The sequence below is a fragment of the Calliphora vicina genome, chromosome 1, assembly GCF_958450345.1.
Source record: "Calliphora vicina chromosome 1, idCalVici1.1, whole genome shotgun sequence".
Taxonomy (NCBI): Eukaryota; Metazoa; Arthropoda; class Insecta; order Diptera; family Calliphoridae; genus Calliphora; species Calliphora vicina.
Genome location: NC_088780.1, coordinates 2,601,112 through 2,620,959, shown reverse-complemented (window position 1 = coordinate 2,620,959; position 19,848 = coordinate 2,601,112). Strand labels below are relative to the sequence as shown.

Genomic DNA, 19,848 nt, shown 5'->3' with positions numbered 1-19,848 from the left:
ATTACAGGTATATAAGGCCTAACAAATACGGATTCACAATCAAATTCGAAATTAATTGCAGTTTGCAATTTTTCATTAGACTGATCTATTTGATTTATATACTACATACGAGTGCATACATAGTATGCATACGGAAATACAATAACATGTTTCAAATGGTAGGTATTACGACATTGGTGCTTGTTACGGGCCTATTGCCGTTCATAGAGTCCTGTAGAAGTGTCGAGCAACGTTATAACTTTCCAAATTCGGATATCTTCATACAACTGAAAAGGACGACATCAAAACTACAATATGAAATATTAAAAGGTATGCATGTAAACGTTTAATTATCAACATATGTATGTATGTAATACATATCGTAATGTAAAACGCAAAAAGCCCTTACTTCCCAGCGGGAAAAAGATGCAGTAAAGAGGCCTTCCTAAATGCCTCATTTTGCAGACACAAGGACTTGCAAAATCATTTTGCCGCATTGCAAAATCATTTCAATTTTACACGGCGTGTCATTGCGAGCCAAGGCCTTGCATACTCGCTGCTGTTAGAGGGCTGAGAGAAGGCCTACTTATGATGGGCTGTTGGCAGCCAACAAGCTCACTTGTTATTAGAAGGGGATTCATAGGGCTTCTTGAACACCTTCTAAGAGCAGGCAGGGTGGAATGAGTATCGGATCTTTTAGAATGTGTAAGTATGCCTTTTAGAAGGCCTACAAATTGAAGTCCTATCATTTTTTCCCGCTGGGTTACATCACAAGTGAAGTTAAATGTGTGCTAAAAATATAGGCAAATCTTAAAGTGTTAATTTTTTGGGGATTTTTGTGTTTTAGTACGTAACCAAAAATTATTATGATATAAATACATATGTATTTTGTTCTATATACATATGTATTACAGGTACCGAAGAGCTACAAACAATTACTTTTGAAAATTTCATCACAAATAATAACTTGGAAGCTACATCGGATGGTATGTTCAAATTAACTGATGGATCAAACACCGTAGAATTCGAACTGATATCATCGTCTGACGGAGTGACACATGTTCGCATTATTAGGAACAATGTTGTGGATACTAGTCAGCCAATGGATTGCATCAGCTTAAATATTGGTAATACTCACTGGTACGGTGGACCGGAAGATCGACATCAGTATTGGCCAGTAGAGCGACAAGTGTTTACTAATTATTCATATCTAACAAAGGAAGATCACAATGCTGGTTTAGCAGAGCGCTACTGGCTGAATTCGGATGGAAAGTTTTTCTATGTAGAAGATGAAACACCATTGTTTATTGAGCAAAACTCGGAGGGGTATGACAACCAATTGTGCTTCTCTGCCATCAAATCCTTGCCGTATGATGTACGAATGAGTCAAGTGAGTTTCATTTATCACATCGGTATTGCAAGCAATGCAAAAACTGCTCATATGTATGCAGTGAAAAACATTTTGGGTCATCCAAATGAGTATCCCGATGAGCGTATGGTTCAATATCCAATTTGGTCCACTTGGGCTTTGTATAAAACCGAAATCGACGATCAAGTTGTTCGGGAATTTGGTGATAAAATTAAATCATTGGGATTTGAAAATAGTCAATTGGAAATTGATGACGACTGGGAGGATTGTTATGGTGCATTGACATTTAGAAAGAGTAAATTTCCAGATATAAAAAAATTAACCGATGACTTAAAGACAAATGGATTCCGAGTTACGCTGTGGATACATCCGTTTATAAATAAAAATTGCGAACCAATTTACAGTGAAGCACTTTCCAAAGGGTAAGTGAATGTAGTATATCGAGGGTTTTGTATACAAAAACGCCTTTATGCAATTTAATTTGATGAATTAAAAATTAATTAAAATTAAAAATATCCTTTAGATATTTGGTTTTAGATCATAATAATAACCCCGATACCCAATGGTGGAATAGTAAGACTGGTGAAGCTGCCTATGTAGACTTTACAAAATCTGAAGTACAGGACTGGTTTAAGACGCGTTTAAGAAGACTGCAAACTGAAGACGGCATTGATAGTTTCAAATTCGATGCTGGAGAGTCCAGTTGGGTACCCGATGACCCCATCTTAAACATATCCTCCAATTTTGCTCCAAGTCAAATTACTAGGGACTATGTACGCACAGTCGGCTCATTCGGTTCAATGGTTGAGGTGCGCTCTGGTCAAGGCACACAAGATTTGCCTATATTCGTGCGTATGATAGACAAAGACTCGGAATGGAAGTGGGAAAATGGTCTTGTAACTTTGATAACTACTCTGTTGCAAATGAATTTAAATGGCTATCCATTCGTTTTGCCCGATATGATAGGCGGCAATGGTTACAATAATAAACCTCCTACAAAGCAACTCTTTCTGAGATGGCTGCAAGCTAACGTTTTCATGCCAAGTTTGCAATTTTCTTATGTTCCGTGGAATTTTGATGACGAGACAATCGAAATAAGTAAAAAATTCACCAAGTTACACAGTGATTATACACCCCAAATAATGGAGCGTTTCAAGCTAGCTGCAACAACAGGTGAACCTGTTAATACACCACTTTGGTGGGCCGATCCTGAAGACACAACTGCTCAAGGAATTTTCGATCGTAAATATATTAGTTGCTTTCATTTTCAATGAATACCTGTGTAATGTTTTTGTTTTTTATTTTGCAGAATTTATGCTTGGCGATGATATTATAGCAGCTCCAGTTGTAGAAGATTCCGCTACTAAGCGCGATATTTACCTACCCAAAGGAAAATGGCAAGATGGAAACACACTTGTTACATATACAGGCCCAAGATGGATAATGGACTACTCCGCACCTTTAGACGTTTTACCTTACTTCATAAAAGTAAATTCATAGATAACATTATAAAATACATACGCACATCCACTTATATACTATACATTCGTACATATGTACGTAATTGGGCCTTAAATAAAATTAAATTACATTTGTACATACTTCTTAATAAAAATAAAAACATTAAATTCTGGTATTTTTAAACAATAAATTATTTATGTAACTATATTGAATATAGTATGTATGTAGATACACGTACATACATATGTAGTATTACACAGAACATTAAAGACAAATTTCGTCATCATCAGAAGATGAAGGTGATTTTAAGGAACTGACAGAGGATACTTGCAATGATTTAATATTGTTCCAGTTTAAGGTTGTTATTTCCTCGTTAAATATCTCTTCCAAGCAAAAACTGCAATAAAATATAATATTTTTATAAATTGAATTTTAATGTTGTCCTTGTATACAGTTAAACCATTCTTACTTCACATCAAAGTCTTTACATAGCCTTTGGTCATCAAGTACCTTTGATATTTTAATTTTAAATTTTTTCATATTATTGAAGCACCTTTCCTTATAGAAACTTTCCATTGCCGCAAAACGGTTAGCCTGATTACGCTTGAAAAGAAGCAAAATATAAATTATTGTTTTATGTGCCTTTGATAAATAGAAACTGGTGTTGGTGCGTGATGTTTTTGATTCCAAATGACATAACACAAGAAAGAGAGCTATATTCGGCTGTGCCGAATCTTATTACCATTCACCAAATTATACTTCAAAATAAAAATTTCAAATATTTTTAGGTGAACAAAATTTATTTTTTTTGCAGTTTTTTAATTTTTTGGAAAAAAATCGGGTTAAGAAATATTTTTTCCGATTTTGACCCATTGTAGGTCCAACTTACTATGGTCTTATATACGTCGTTGCAAAGGTCTTTGAAATATCTATCATTAGATATCCATATTGTCTATATGACATAGTAATCCAGATATATGTAGATCAAAAATAGGTCAAAAATCGAGGTTGTCCACTTTAATGGAAAGAATTTTGAAATATTTTTTATATTGTGCATATCTAGAGAAAAAACCTTTAAACCATATATGTTTCATCAATATTGGTGGACGATAACATACTTAAAAGTGTACCACAAGAAAACGTGTGGCCTATTTATATATAAGATACCTACTATTTACATTAAGGGCATTCATTTCAAAAAAATTGAAAATTAAACTCTGATTTTTTTACACGGTAAAAGTGTAAAAAAAAAATCAAAATACAGGATAGGATACAGGTAGCCAATCTTGCTATTTACTGATATCATTATTTTATTTAAAAAACATCCTTATACATGTTTGAATCAAGTTCGTATGAAGTACATACATACATATATCCAAAGATAACGCAAGTAAAAACTATTTTCATTATGAATAAGACTATAAGAATGGGTGAATTCCAAAATGTATGCAAAGCAACCTTAAAAAGTCGAGCGATTCTTTACGCAATCGTGTTAACTTTGATAATGTTTCATATCGCAAAATGTATGAAAAAGTAAAAACAGGCAGTAGATAAGTTTTTTTTTTAAATTTTAACTTCGCGCTTCCATGCTTTGTCTTGATAAAGATATGACTGCATTGCATACATACATTTTGTAATTCACCCAATATAAATTGAATAAAACACAATTTTATAACACGAATTTTCTAAAATATAAAAAAAAGTTATTAAACAAATTACCATGTCACTTAGAACATCTTTTAATTGATCTAGAGATAAATGGGAACTTTGGCATACTACTAATTGGTTTTCTAATTGGCCAATGCGTTTCTCCAATACAGTATTCTCGATTTCTAAAATGAAGATACTTAAGACAAATAATGTACATATTTAGAAAAACATACCCTTTTCTTGAGCTTCCACTTTTAAGCGTTGCATTTCCATTTCAAATTGTGCGATTTTTATTCTATAATTGTGATCTATTTCGCGTGTTATGTTGTCACCTATAGCTGCATTTTTTAAACTTATAGCTGCTATAGCATTTAGTTGGATTTGTGTATTTTCTAGCTGTGCAAATAGTTGATCACATTTCAAAATTTTTGTCTCAAGACGAGCCATTAAAAGGGTTCTATAATCTTCCCATCCATCTTGTAATTCTCGCCTAAGAATTTGCTTCGTGCTAGCTATTTCATTTAAAAATTCATTCATTTGCTGCTCCTTCCAATCCTTAAACTGCTGCATGAAATACAAATATAATTTTTCACTTTCTTGAGCCTGAAAGTGGTCATCTGTATTGACTGCTACCGTACAGACTGACTTATTGGGCATAAAGTATCTTTCATATTCGTTAATTGCTTCTGAATGACTACTTTTTGATGCGCCTGTATGTTGTTGTAATTGTAAGTATTCTGCCACTTTAGTTTCAGACATAAATGATCTCTGCCCAAATTCCGTTGCATTGGATATCGTACCTTCATGTGCAACCGGGCAAGGCAAATTATCAAATTGTTTTCCTTTTGCATTTTTTGTAATTAAATCTAACGTGAGCATGAATTCAACGGATGGCGGTAGAGTGCTTGGACTTGATATATTACTAAGAATATCAAAACAGAATGAACCGTATTTCGTCCACGAACCAACACCTTTCTCGTTGAAATATTGTATGTCGTCGGGAAGAAATGACGAAATATCAAAATGATACTTTGCTATCACAAGATCGTTGATATAATACAGTCTTATGGGAATATAAAAAATTCGTTGGAAATATAACCGAAGGTTTATCAGGGAAGATCGAAAATTTAAAGAAATTTTCTGATTAATCGTATAACAGTCGTTCATGTTTATTACGATTTCTATATTTGATATGCTTCCCAGAAAATCGTACTGAAAAACAAATGATTTTTTCTGGATTTCATTCCATTTTTGTCTAATATTTACTAAACCAAACACATTTTTTATTTGTCTAAAGGTTATTGTGACGCAGAAAATATCACAGTCCACGAGAGGATCATTGCCGACTTGTATTTGACCAACATCTTCGAGTAATTTTACAAATATACCATCTTGAGATTGCAACATGCTTAGAGTGTGGGTGACATTGGATGCTATGTTATCATTATCGGTCGGACCATCAATTATAGATGCTTTATGCTAAAATTGCAAATTATATACAAAATTAACTTATTTGCAACGTAAACATTAAAACCGTTTAAATAAGTCATGCGAACATATTCATAAGCTACCGTTACGCTTTCAGCTCAAATACCGTTACCGGTAAGCCACCGTTATCAACAATCTAAAAAAAATTTAATTATATAAATACAAATGTTCAATTTTAATAATTGAGTTTATTGAAAAATACAAAATCTTAAGTTTTGTAAATTTTATTAATAAATTCAGGATGAAATTACCGTTATCGACATAAAAGGAAATACCGTTACGGAAATAATCCAAAATACCGTTACTAAAATAATCAAAATAAGCGTAACCTTTCAACCGTTTTGTATTGGTAGCCAACCGTGATTAAAATATACATGTCGCTCATTTGCTGCAACAACGTCATAAAAAATCCGGGTGTTTTGAACTGAGTAATACAAAATATGCGCCGTTTTTTAGTCTTTCATATAGTTTTATCAGTTTTAAAAAAGTCAATTATTTTTTGTGTGGGAGAGTTTTTTTGTTATAAACGTCAAAATGAAAAGTCATGTTTTCTCGTATATTTTACAAGTAAAAATTTGGGTTAAATATAAATTAGAAAGATATTAATATCTACTATTTAAATCAGGTTTTATTTCTGAAATCGCATGATTTGTTGAAAATTTATTGAAGAAATTGTAAAATGTCATGAAAAATTCAAAGCCGTTTTTCTCGAAAAGACATTTTATGAATAATGACGTTGTTGCAGCAAATGAACGATATGTATGTATTAAAACGATTTTACTCAAAACTATGTACAAACAACATATCTTAGTATTTTCGCAAATGAGTGATATGTGTTAAAGCCCCTTTAGACGATTACATTTTACGCCACACTTTTGGGACAGTAACTAAAATAAAATCCAATCCGCTTGTAGAATTTTTTTTTAAACATTCCAAAAATTAAGAGAGCCCTCATATTAACATAACATTTTGCTATATTGTTCTGTTAAACGCGTAATAAACACACTGTCCCAAATGTGATCGTATAAGGGGACGTTAGTAGTAGCAGTAGGTGCGTTAAGTTAAATTCATACATTTTCGAAATTACTCACTTCCAAATGAATATGATCAACTATAGTTTTCTTAACAATTGCCAACATAAGATATATTTGTGGTGACATTTGATAATCTTTAGTACTTGAATTAATCAGCTTGTACCAATATGGTTTAATCTAAAATAGGTAAATTTATATGGTTATTTACAAGTCAACGTACCAAAAATTATTAAAAAATTTCAAAACGGCCGAATATGTCGATGGTTTTAGAGGAAATTTTTACAAATTAATAGCTTAACTAAAATGTACGTGTATGTTTTGTACAATTGAGAATTGTATATTTTATGTTACATTATAGAGGAGCAGTATTTCCATACCGGTATTTTAATCACCGTAATTAAAAATCATTGGCAACAACTGTTATTGAATATAGCAAGTAACAGGACATTTAAAATTGTGTTACATACTGTTAAATATGTAATACATTAGTAGTGTTCGCGTACTTGATAATTTGTACAAATTATCACTGGCAGTTGCGGGATTCCGTTCGTTTACTTTAAAAAGCTTGTAACGAGAGAGCAAGAGAGTATTAAAAGTGACAGTTCGTAGCTAGAGAACATGATATTTTTTACTGGACATTTTTTGTCCATTACCAAAAAATATAAAAATACCAAAAAATCTGTTTGTAAAAAATTCGAAAGTACCTTTTGTTCTGCGGCTCCTCAAATATAAACGAAACTAAAAAGTGGAAAATTAATACAATTTACAAGTTTGCAAAGAAAGTATGTAAAATAACACAAAACTAACGTTTTGAATTGATTTATAATAAAATACAACTTATTTTTACAAATTGTTGTTCGCATACTTTTTATTTGTAATTTTTCAGATTGAGAGTAATTTATTTTTACTCTCTAAAATAAAGTTACTGGATATTTTTTACTGGAAAGTACGCGAACACACATATTGTTTTTAAAAGTAAACGACCGGAATCCCGTAACTTCCAGTGATAATTTGTACAAATTATCAAGTACGCGAACACAACTATTATATAAATATTTTATGTCCGTAATTTCAACAATAAGATATCTATCAGGGCTTAGTTACTTATGGAGTATATTTGGTAATTTTAGGTAAATTTATCTGCTGGATATTTTACACCGTAGATATCTATTTGTTGAAGTTACAGACATTACACACAAAAAAATCCATAGGTTATATTTCCTGAAAATATGGTATAAATTTAACTAAGCGCAAGGGTAGAATGGCATTTGCAAAGTTTCTTAGTTAAGATAACTAAAATTTTAGATAATTTCATACATACCCTTTTGCACCAAAAATATTTTCAATTGACAATAAAATAAACAAACAAAATCAAATTACTAATTCCAATAGTTATATTAACATAGTTTTTAGGTAAAGTGTATAGTTTGAATTACCTATTGGCATAGATAATAAAACTTCGTTTTTAGTTTTCATATAAAAAGAAATTAACTATGCAAGCTTAGTTAATATAGCCTCGATTATTTTTTTGTGTGTAGTATAGTATTTATATTGCTTAAGCTAATAAAAATGTGTCGTACCATAGGGAAATAAATATACATACCAATTATGAATAAAAATTCCCCGGGAGTTTTTCCTCTTTTCTCATTTTTCCTATTCAAATTCAATGGGGAACAAACTCCCGCGGAATTTTTTATTCATAATTGGGCTGATAGAGTGAAAACTTGGCTGTCAAAGACATAACAAATATGCATATTCAGTATTTACTTGGTAAATTGTAATAAATGTTAAACCTAAAATAGTCCGCGGGAGTGTAGTATATGTATTTAACAAGTATACCTGCAAATTTGCGAGATTATGTAATATCTTTACTCCCCGCAAAGGTAACAATAATGACCCCATACGCTTCATAGATCCCTTTGTGTAGTAATCATTATTAAAAAGGCATTCCAGTTTTACTGGTCGATTTTCCATTTTAATTCTAAAGATAAGGAAAATATTTGTATATAAACTGAATTTCAGAATTTTCACCGAATTTTTCCTTGGATTGTTAAAACACGTTCTGCAAAATGTGAAATGCTTTTTTCAGTTTTTACCAAAAAAAAAATTCTTGTAAAATAATGGGAATAAGAACGACAAATTGAATTTGACTGACAATTTTAAAGTTATTACTAATTCTCCAAAGAGTTTAATAACGTTTTTGAGACCCCCTAGAATAAGAAATGTAGGAAAACAGTTTACGTGTTTTTACAATCCAAGGACCATAAAATCTTACAACAAAAAGCTTTTACATTTCAGTAATTTTACATAAAACGAACATCTGTTTAAATAAAAAATGTCTGCATTGATTTATCTAATATTAATATTTTACTATGTATTTTTTGATACGTTTGTAAAATTATAGAAATGCTTTTAACATTTCAGGTTACATATTTCAATAAATGTACATAAGAGGTTTCCGATCAACAGATATTTAGTGCATCGTTTGTATAATACCAATCAAACGGTATCTTAATTATATTTCATGTCACGTGAACCAACTTTTGAAATCGATGAAATCGAAATTTGCACCAAGGATAGTCCTATTGGATAGTAATTCAGACACAAAAAAATCAAAAAATGGATATCTTGAGTTACAAAACACTTATTTTGATATATATCCCACTCAGCGACAAAAAAGCTCTTAAAGGAATAGACATAAGCTTTATTTTGAGCACAAAATAAAAAAAGTCAAACAAGTTTTTTAGATTTTGCCAAAATTCATCCCACTCAGCGACAAAGGATAGGATCAATTTAAAAAAAAAAGTCAACAAAGTGTTTGATTTTGAAAATAAAGTAAAAAAAAATAAATTTTGAGTTGCAAAATATTTATTTTGATAGCATCCCACGAAGCGATTATAAAGCTGCTCAAGAAAATGACCTATGCTTTATTTTCAGAAAAAAAATTAAAAAATGGTCAATTTAAAAAAAAGTTTTTGATTTGAAAAAAAAAATATTTATTTTTTAAACACCTGTTTGGCCAAATTGTCAAATTTTGACACCCTCTAACTCAAAGAGTTCTTGACCGATCTTGTTGAATTACTATCTAATAGGACTAACTAACCTATTTAGCATTGTGTCGTTTGATTGGTTTTCTACATAAATATGTCCAAAATATACGAACATACTATATAGGATTAAATATTACCGTTTTACGTCTTCCAAATCGCACTCCCAAATACAATTACTATTAAATATAATTATGTTTGGTTGTGTGAAATTTCCTTCTATTTCAAATGTTACTCCATTCAGGGAAACTTTCAGCATTACGCATTTAACATAATTTTTAAAATATTTTGAATCGAAGCCAGTACCTGAAATAAATATGTATATGTATGTAGAATTAATAATCTTCTAAAATGCATGTAATACCTATGTATTAGGGTGATCGGCCCGGTTTTTAATAACCGGTTTTTTTGGGTAAGGTAATATAAGGTTTTTTTGAATAGCCAGTTTTTTTCTAAAAGTGTGTTTTTATGAGTTTTAGTGTATTAAAAACTTTAAAAAATACTCAAAATCCATAAAACTTTTTTAAAACAAATACTCCAACTATTTTATAAGACTTTTTATATTTAGACAAATGTCACAAGCGATCTGGAAAGCTTAAAAACTTACTCAATGCTTTGCAATGTCCTGCAAGTAGACTGAGTGAAAGCTCATTTTTATGTTTAGCTTTATAAACCCAAAAGAAAAAAATCCATATACTCCAAAGCATTTAAATTGTGTATTATTCCTAAGAGATTATTTTAACCTTCATAAGGTTAACGATCTTCGGGTCAAATTTAACTCAAATAGAAAATATATATTTTTTTTTGCCAATTTTTTTTAAAAATGACGTAGTTGTTGGTTGACATTTGAAATTAAATAAAATTCATAAAATATCGAAAATAACAACCACGCACTTTTAGAAAAAATTCAATTTTAATTTCAAAATGGGTCAAATTTGACTCGAAGACCTTATGAACGTTAAAAGAGGTAATCAAAATTAGAATTTAAAAGTATTTAAGCGTTTTAAGAAGGCTTATTTTTTGTTATTAAAATACATGTATACTCTTTATCATAATGATATGATCTCTTTTTTGTTCCGTTATAACTGATGTTCAAAAAGTAAAAAATCGTATAGCAGAAACGCAATCTAAAATCAAATCCTATCTTGCGCATTTCGTCTTTTATCCAACAAAAACTATTAAAAAAATATATATACTGAAATATCATTGGATAAAAGACGAAATGTTCAAGACAGGATTTGATTTTAGAACTATGGTCTCTTGGGGAAAATTTCCTTAGAATGCGTTTCTGCTATACGATTTTTCGTGAAAAAATCGACCCACTCTAATGTATAATTATCTAAGCACATTTATTAGTATTTGCTTCTTTCCAGAGCATTCAGAAGATTATCAACACATTGTAGCGAAACATTTTCAAGGTGTTTATTATACCCTAACGAACATGAAATCTTCCTAATATCAATTAATATTTTTACAAAAATATTGTTAAAATTAATCAAAACATGAAATTAGTTTTCTAAAAAGAGATTCGAAGAAATACATTTTGAAATGATCTCAATTTTTATGGGCCAAGATGTTACGTTAAAATGCAACACAAAAAAGTACATTTACCTTCCGCAATGTTTAAAACTATGCAATAAGTATTCTCTTCCATGTTAGTGACATCCACTTTTGAGAGGTTATAGTCTTGAATGCTCATTATATGTTTTTTGTCGATTTTTTTGTTGTTTGGTAATATTGCAAAACTAAAATTCAATAAATGTTTTTCAATTAAATATTATTTTAAATGTCAAGAACATATCGCACACTCAGTTCAAAAGTGACACAACTCAAAATTAATTTTTCGTGTTTATATGCTTAAACTATGCACAATACACTTGTTTATCTATATAAAAAAAATATCAGTGTATTTTGTTGTTGTTAACTGTTGCTAAAAAACAGTTATGTCTGAAATGTTTATAGTCATTCTGTAGTTTTGAACTGTTATTAAACATATTGGAATTGGAAAAAGTACCAACTTTTTTGGGAAAATGTTATTTTTCTGATGGTAAAAACTTTATTTTATCATGCTAGATTAAAAACTTTTTTCAATCAAAACGAAAATATCAGATTTTCGTGTTTTAATACAAATCGACAGTTGAAGATGGTTTATACTATATAATCTATTAAAATACAATGTTTTAGAGCAAAATTTCCATACAAAATTTGATTTTAAAATGTTGTTTAAATTTAAAATTTGTTTATGAATACGGCCTAAAATGGCCTTATGTACCTTGACAAAATAATTTTAGCCTAAGTTCTCATGTTTTCCCCACACTAAGCTTAAAATTTCGAAACATATGTATGTACATTTGAGTTATGTTTTTTGAAAGCCAATAAAAAAGTATAATAATTTTTTGAACTATACTATAGATATAAAAATAAATAAAATAATGTTTTAATATTTGTAAAATGACTTTATTTTCCATGATAAGACAAATAAACGTTTATTTATTGTTTTTCTATCGATTAAATATACCATTTTTTTTTTGTATGCTCAATAATTATTACATAAAATGTTAATACGTGTACATTTATTAAAAATAATAATAATAATAATAAAATTAAGACACAAATTAATAATAAAATTATGTTATATGTATGTATGTATATAAAAAATCAACCCAATGGTGGCAGAATACAAAGATCTAAGTCTAGAAAATATAATTAGTTCAATGAAAAATAACTCAACTTTAAAAAAAAGCAGCAATGAAAAACAAACACATTAAATTCACGATTAATATAATTTGTAAAATTATAAAATATGGCAAAGAAGAGTAAATTTAGCGTCGCAGTGTATGAAGATAATAAAATATTTATTTTTGTTATTAAAAATTATACATAAAACAAAATATGAAAACGTATAAAATTTATTTTAAAATATTTAGCACCGAACTAAATTTAAGAAAAAATAATAATAATTTTAATATGTAAACCTTTTTAATATTTCTTTCTCTCTTTTATAATATGAAAATAATTTTTGTTTTGTGCGTGAGCGAAAAATAGAATACTTGTACGAGTGTTTTGTTGTTTGTTGATGTTTAGGATTTTCTTTTTCTTTTCTGTTGATTAATTTAATATGAATTTAATGATTGTGCAGAAGTTTACACATTTTTTTATTTTGTATTATCAAAGTTCTTAAAAAATTTTAAATAAAATAATCTTATTGAAATCATAATTAGCACTGACAACTGATGTTTTTTTTATAACTAATGCACAGCAGCGTTTGCTTAGTTATGTGCATTTGTTTGCGCGATTCTTATCTATTTATTTATTTATGTATGTATGTAGTCTCTCGTTCAATGTACGAAAATATGCTACCACCTTTTAGTTGAAGGAATTCGATTTAAAGAAGCTCACATTTGAATTTGCGATTTGTGTGTTTATATGTTTTGCGGCCCTTTTTCCCCCTGTGCTCCTTGTCTTTGCGGATTTCACGTACCAAAGTATAGAAGGCGTCATCTACACCCATACGCGTCTTCGCTGATGTCTCTACAAAAGGTATGCCATATTGTTTGGCTATCTGTAACAATTAAAAGAAAGATTGTCAGCAATAACATTTAGAACAAATGCTTTTTTAAATAAATCATCAAATTGGTTTCATACTTCTCTAGCTTGATTCATATTTACAGCCCACGCCTGCAAATCACATTTGTTGCCCACTAAAACCATTGGTACCTCCTCAGCATCCTTCACACGTTTTATTTGTTCACGATATGTGCCAATGTCTTCAAAAGATTTTGCACTGTTAACTGCAAACACTAACAAAAAGCCTTCACCGGTGCGCATGTATTGATCACGCATAGCAGAATATTCTTCTTGACCGGCTGTGTCCAATATATCCAACAGGCATGTTTCGCCATCTAATAATGAAAAATAAACAAATGCAACATTCATACTGAGCTTCGAATTATTTGTTATTTTCTATGAAATTTTCATTTAAAGCTTCAAATCTCACAAGACCGTCGATTAGTGGGTGTTCTGGTTTAGTAGACAAATTTTTTAAAAAAAATATATTGTATTAAGATTTCAATTAAAACAATAGCCCAATTCACAATCCTGTGCATTTTTACATTATTGGGATAATGTATTAAAAAATTCATACCCTGACATAACGTGCGAGTTTTTCATTTCTGGAATATCGATATCGATAAAATGTATAAACATTTATAATGTTGTCATTCGATAACGATCGAATTTTTTTAGCATCCCACATATGAAATTTTGTCAGTCTGGAATTTATTCGTAATCTATCATTGATTCAATGTTTGTTAATTTCAATCAAAAGTTAATTAACAGTGTAAAAACGCTTTGAGTACTGTTGGCTTTTTGATTTCCGTACATTCCAACAATATCAAAGTTCACATATAAAAATATTCTAAAATATAAAATGTAGGTATACATATACATTAGGGTATTCAATTAATCGGGTTTCTGGTTTAATCGGTTAATAGAGCAAATAATTAACCGAGGTTTATATTTATTCGGTTAATAATCGGTTAATTTAAAATTATTCGATTAACCGAATAATTTCTGTTTTCATTTTAAATTGAAAATACAACAACGAATTTTGTGTACAAAAACATAAAAAACAGCAAATAAGGTATTTGAGATAATTTTTTTAAACATATCGCCTATTTGCTGCAACAACGTCATAACTTAAAATTCGTGTTTTATGAACTGTTCTATAATCTTTCATATAGTTTCATCAGTTTTCAAAAAAGTCAATTATTTTTTGTGTGAGAGTGTTTTTTTGTTGTAAACATCAAAATTAAAATTCATGTTTTCTCGTGAATTTGCTAAGTAAAAATTTGGGTTTAATACAGATTAGAAAGATATTAACATCTACTATTTATATTTCTGAAATCGCATGATTTGTATAATTTAAACGATTTTTTTCTTTAGATTTAATAAAACTTTTCTTGGAAAAAACTCTCTCGCTGATTGTATATGTTGGAGAAATCAAAAGCATGATAAGGAATATTCATTTTTGAATTGTTTTAGATTTTGATCAATTTAATAGTTTCGTTTAGTTATGACAAAAGACTCATTTCAAAAAAAGTTTCGTCCATACATGTAAATACAAACAAAGTTTCAAATACATGTAAATTAAATATGTCAGTTGTTATACATACTCACTAATCATGTTTATTGGATGTTCAAAAATATCTAATTTTAATTTGAAATTTGTCTTTGAATTGAATTGTTGTAGTTTGTTATTTTCCTCATGGTGATTTGTTTGCCTTTGAGAATTCTGTTGGTGATTTAACAATCAGATATTTTCATTGTGTTAACACTTGTTATGGGTGATTTCAATACAAATTTATTTTGTCCGATTGACTCACTGTTGGTTCGTTCTATGTGCCAAAGACTTGATTTGACATATCATAATAATTCTTTGCCCACCCATTACAATGTTGGTTGCGATAGAACATCTTTGATCGATTTTTTTCCCTCAAAAGTAATAAACTTTCCGTCGATATATGTATGTAGCCAAATGCAGTGTCCTGGAATGTCCGGACATTCCCTTATTTTTATGGCTGTTTACATCCCAAATCCATCTCGTCCTTTATTTGTTTCGTACAGAGATTATAGATCATTAAGATTAGAGTATATTGAGATTACAATTAATGATTTTGATTTAAGTGGCATGTATTTTTACCAATAATGGTAATTTGCAACAATTTGATCCAAGTGATGTGCCTTAAATGCTTTAGTTCCTGTGGTTCGTCGTAGATTTAGAATTGGATTCCAGTCCTGACAGAAAGAAGCTCCACACTTAAGATGAAATGGATCTCGAGAACACCTAAATTTGTTTGACCAAGATAGTGAAAATGACTACTTTACTGTTGAATACAAGAACCAGGGCATTACGATAATAATATAGTAATCAATCTGTTTACAGCTTTTCCTTCTCATCTATTAGACGTGATGAGTTGTATCTTGGATTCAAGAAAATTGGTCATGATGACATACCATTATCACGTCGTCTTTCCCTTACTTCTGGAAAATTACTAGGGTTGTTCCAATCACAACTGAGTATGATATTAAATATTCTCTTACCTTTTTCTATAAAAAAAACGAGTTGCTTCGGCTGTCTTAATGCCTCCATTTATTATATTGTTCTGAAATATTTGCTTATGAAATATAGACAAATTTTCAACAGAATTTTATGTTACATTTTTGGTTTTAAAATACAAGATCATGTAACTCAACATTTTCTTGGGTCATCATTTGATAATTTCATTGATATTAGAATGTCATTGTTTTATACAAATCAATTGTAAGAGTTAACCAGTTTACATTGTTGACAAATTTTAATTCTCCCGCTCAACCAGAAACAAACAAATAATTGCTTTCAGTAATCGTTTCAAATTCGAGTATAAAAAATTTTGAACGCTTTGCCGAGAGAATTAAGAATATTTTCATGTGCACTAAATCAATTCAAATTGAAATTATTAGAATTTGCAGAATCAACACCTTAAACTTTATCTTTCTTTATACGGTTAACGTAAGGACAGTTAGTTATGCATTTTTACAGCCATTATTATTGTGTATTTTTTTACTTTTACTGTTTATTGGTTTCATAAGTATACTATTTTGGTCCAAAGGGGACTTTTTATATTACTATGAATTTCAATAAATAAATGTATATATAGTACATATATGTATATATGTACATATGTTTGTAGTTTTTTATATTGTTAATGTAGGGTCACAAATTTGTTTGACTCTTACAAGTGTTTCGTGAGATCAAACAGCATCAAATAAAATAAAACTAAATTTTTTGTTTTGAATCATCCTAAGTAAAATAAGTTTTTGAAATAAATAAAAGAATTCAAATGTATTTTATTTAGTGGTTAAGTCTTTTTCGTCAAATATTTGACATGTGTGACGTAAAAGGCCCAAAGGGCTCGGTTATGTAAATGAAGAGCTAATAAATAAAAAGTGATCACATTTGGTTTTCCATCCTTCTGACATTTTGAACTCATCATGGTAGGAGTGCCCAAAAAACCGGTTTTGATTATTGTCTTTTATAAAAACCGGTTAAACGGTTTTTGTCTTCAATATGAAAAAAGTCTCCTTAAATTTATTTTTATTTCTGCACGCTAATTGGAAATGTGTTAAGAATTGTCTACTAAATCTTCGGGAATTTCTTAAGGCTCTATCTTTTATATCTTTTCTAAATATTGTCAAATGCTACAGTTTTCTATAAAATAAATCAATATTTTTAAAAATGGTATCAAAGTTTTTCATTAATATGTTAGAATGAGCTTTAGAAAATACATTTAAAAGCGGTTAACCGTCTTACAAAAACCTGTTTGTCAAAAAACCGAAATCGGTGGAGTTTACAATGATGAAAAAACCGGTTGACCGGTTTTCGGTTTTGGATACTCTATTCTACCAGTTTAAATATCTGGTGTTAATAATGTGACCACTTATACCAGTGATATTTGCAACTCCATATCGCACACCCAGTTCAAAAGTGACACAACTCAAAATTTTAATTTTCCAGAAATCGAAAATAAATATATACCCATTGAAACATAATGAAACCATCTTTTGTATAGATAAACAAGTGTATTGTGCATAGTTTAAGCGTAAAATTAATTTTTCGGGTTTATATAAACCGACAAATTAATTTTGAGTTGTATCACTTTTGAACTGGGTGTGCGATATGTAATATGGTATAATTAACTAACATTGTGAACCATTGATAACTACGTTTTGCATACGATAGCCGTTTTTAAGCACTGGAATGACCCGAATCCACTGTTGCAAAAGTTTACAGGTTATTGCATCAGTGATACACAAATTTACTGAATTTACGAATGCAACCTATTTCTTACAAAGGCGGTATTCAATATATCCCATTGTCGAAAGTCGGTTCTGACAGCCGTCTGTTAATATTCACAGATAATGTGAATATTAACAGTAAACAAATTATGAAAATATATTTACAGGGATATAGCAGATTTAAATAAAATAGTCAAACAGGAATTACAATACCATTTTTCATAATTAACATTTTTGTAGAATGTTTGCTTCCAGAATTACAATAAAGTGCAGTTCTTTTGACATTTTAAAAAATAGTTCATGTACCCATTTTATTGATATATAAGAAATGGCTTCCGATAATCCATTGGGACAACGAAAAATCCTTTTTGATTGTTTTTGAACAACTTGAAAGGTATGTATATCAAGAAAACAGTTTATTATTTAATTTATTGTAAGTAAATAAAAATGTGAAAGCTTACCTATCACTACTTGCTTGCGATAAGAGTCCTCAATTGTTGGATCATATTCATCGACAAAATGATTTTGTATTAATTGAATTGTTAGAGCAGATTTTCCAACACCTCCAGCTCCGACAACAACAAGTTTATATTCCGTCATGTTTTCGTAAGATGCGGGTTCGTACCTTTTCCTCTTGGTAATAAATGCTGCGAATAAAACCCACTGTTTGGTTTGCTTTGTTGCGTTTATACGTTGTTGTCGAAATTTTCTTGTACTTTATTGTGTTGGTTGGTTGATGCGTGCGTACTTTGTTGAATGAGTGTATGTGTGTAAGTTTATAAGTTCTAGCTAGTGTTACATTTTAATAGATTTTTTGGTAAATGAAACATGGAATAGAAGACAAAAGCAAAAATTAATTAAAGGAGAAGAGTTTTATGTAAATTAAAATATCGCGGCTAGGAACAAACATTTTATTTGTAGTGCAAATATATATGTACATATGCAATTGATTTTCAAACTTTTTTTATATTACGCATTGTTTTTCTCTATTGTTGCAAGATATATTCGTATGCAATGTTTTTTTTTTTTCAAAACACAGAATTAGTCATTTTAATCTAACATATATCCGATACTAAAGGAAAACTGAACTTTTATTGGTTGAGATTTTGTGCAAACAATTAAAAAAAAAGTTTTCCTTATAACCGGGTGTTACTACTCGATTATATTTTTATTCTTTGTCACTTGTTCTTTGCGCCTACCTTTGCGACTGGTTTATGTTGCTGTGCAGCCCAATCTATTTTCAACAATTTACAAACATTTCTCTTAAATTGTCGCAACTCGCTTGACTTGGGTTTGTTTTTATTTGTTGCACTTTTTAAATTATTAATATTTAAAAGTAATATTTTAAAATAAAACAATATAATAATGAACAGATTTGTCAGCAACACTTTATTAAGTCAATATAAGGCGTATTCATATGAATTACAGTTGTGGAAGTACTGAGTATTTGGGTACTCAATATTGTATATTTTTCTTGGTAATCAATACCTAAACGCCACAACTCAATACTTTCAGAGTTGTATTTTTCAGAAAACCCAGGAAAAATTTAACGTTTTTCAGTAAAAGTACTACTGTTTTTGTGAAATAATAACTTTTAAATGTTATGCATATCTTTGAAAAGTATTAGTAGTATCAAGTACCTAAAAAATGTATTGTGTAGTATTAAGTAGTCGCAAGTACCCACATTTTACAAATCTAATATGAATCTACCTTGGTCAATAGTATTTTTTCTTCTTCGTTTCTTTTTTCCTTTGAACAGTGTAGTAATTTTGCGATTTTAAAACAACTTAGCGGTGAAAATGTTTAGCAGCAAATCTAGCGATTTGTTTATATGTTCGAAAAGATGTTATCATTCCGAATTATTCAAACTTGAATTTTCATATATAAAAACAATTAATTTAATTGAGTCGACAAAAACACTTTTAAATACTGTTACATACGTACACAACACTGAATTATAACCTTTTTTACAACTCTGAGAAAG

The 19,848-nt window shown here is 29.6% G+C and overlaps 3 protein-coding genes and 1 long non-coding RNA gene across 6 annotated transcripts; 1 reads left to right on the top strand and 3 right to left on the bottom strand.

Moving 5' to 3' along the window:
• tobi (target of brain insulin) lies at positions 1-2,999 on the top strand. Of its 2 annotated transcripts, XM_065498717.1 has the most exons (5): positions 1-72; positions 118-309; positions 894-1,770; positions 1,872-2,590; positions 2,658-2,999. In XM_065498717.1, the coding sequence occupies exons 2-5, from the start codon at positions 147-149 to the stop codon at positions 2,846-2,848; spliced, it is 1,950 nt and encodes a 649-aa protein (XP_065354789.1). In that variant the 5' UTR covers positions 1-72; positions 118-146; the 3' UTR covers positions 2,849-2,999. The 2 variants fall into 2 exon arrangements, with proteins under 2 accessions (XP_065354789.1, XP_065354788.1); XM_065498716.1 differs by having other exon boundaries at positions 30-309.
• A 74-nt stretch (positions 3,000-3,073) lies between these two features.
• Positions 3,074-6,210, bottom strand: LOC135949019 (uncharacterized). Its single transcript, XM_065498477.1, has 7 exons — positions 6,199-6,210; positions 6,054-6,083; positions 5,782-5,938; positions 4,693-5,493; positions 4,529-4,641; positions 3,279-3,412; positions 3,074-3,206 (listed from the first exon to the last, which is right to left on the bottom strand). The coding sequence occupies exons 1-7, from the start codon at positions 6,208-6,210 to the stop codon at positions 3,074-3,076; spliced, it is 1,380 nt and encodes a 459-aa protein (XP_065354549.1).
• Positions 6,211-7,045: 835 nt separating this feature from the next.
• Positions 7,046-11,770, bottom strand: LOC135963202 (uncharacterized). The gene is made up of 4 exons (XR_010576836.1): positions 11,640-11,770; positions 10,169-10,334; positions 8,821-8,962; positions 7,046-7,158 (listed from the first exon to the last, which is right to left on the bottom strand). It is a non-coding gene; the product is annotated as an uncharacterized LOC135963202 (long non-coding RNA).
• Positions 11,771-12,463: 693 nt separating this feature from the next.
• On the bottom strand, positions 12,464-19,261 carry Ras85D (ras-like protein 1). Of its 2 annotated transcripts, none has more exons than XM_065498713.1 (4): positions 19,064-19,261; positions 18,326-18,649; positions 13,674-13,930; positions 12,464-13,590 (listed from the first exon to the last, which is right to left on the bottom strand). In XM_065498713.1, the coding sequence occupies exons 2-4, from the start codon at positions 18,462-18,464 to the stop codon at positions 13,414-13,416; spliced, it is 573 nt and encodes a 190-aa protein (XP_065354785.1). In that variant the 5' UTR covers positions 18,465-18,649; positions 19,064-19,261; the 3' UTR covers positions 12,464-13,413. The 2 variants fall into 2 exon arrangements, with proteins under 2 accessions (XP_065354785.1, XP_065354784.1); XM_065498712.1 differs by having other exon boundaries at positions 18,326-18,653; positions 19,064-19,260.
• Between the last annotated feature and the right edge of the window lie 587 nt (positions 19,262-19,848).

What these genes read in the sequence shown, in the direction of transcription:
- LOC135949019 (XM_065498477.1), bottom strand. An exon ending in AGTGGAAGCTCAAGAAAAGG is followed by an intron (nt 4,642 to 4,692) that starts GTATGTTTTTCT and finishes TCTTCATTTTAG; the next exon opens with AAATCGAGAATACTGTATTG. An exon ending in AAGATGTTCTAAGTGACATG is followed by an intron (nt 3,413 to 4,528) that starts GTAATTTGTTTA and finishes CTTCTTTTCAAG; the next exon opens with CGTAATCAGGCTAACCGTTT.
- Ras85D (XM_065498713.1), bottom strand. Translation starts at nt 18,464, where the DNA reads ATGACGGAATATAAACTTGTTGTTGTCGGAGCTGGAGGTGTTGGAAAA. An exon ending in TCGCAAGCAAGTAGTGATAG is followed by an intron (nt 13,931 to 18,325) that starts GTAAGCTTTCAC and finishes TTTCATTATTAG; the next exon opens with ATGGCGAAACATGCCTGTTG. An exon ending in ATATGAATCAAGCTAGAGAA is followed by an intron (nt 13,591 to 13,673) that starts GTATGAAACCAA and finishes TAATTGTTACAG; the next exon opens with ATAGCCAAACAATATGGCAT.
- tobi (XM_065498717.1), top strand. Translation starts at nt 147, where the DNA reads ATGTTTCAAATGGTAGGTATTACGACATTGGTGCTTGTTACGGGCCTA. An exon ending in ACAATATGAAATATTAAAAG is followed by an intron (nt 310 to 893) that starts GTATGCATGTAA and finishes TATGTATTACAG; the next exon opens with GTACCGAAGAGCTACAAACA. An exon ending in TGCTCAAGGAATTTTCGATC is followed by an intron (nt 2,591 to 2,657) that starts GTAAATATATTA and finishes TTTATTTTGCAG; the next exon opens with AATTTATGCTTGGCGATGAT.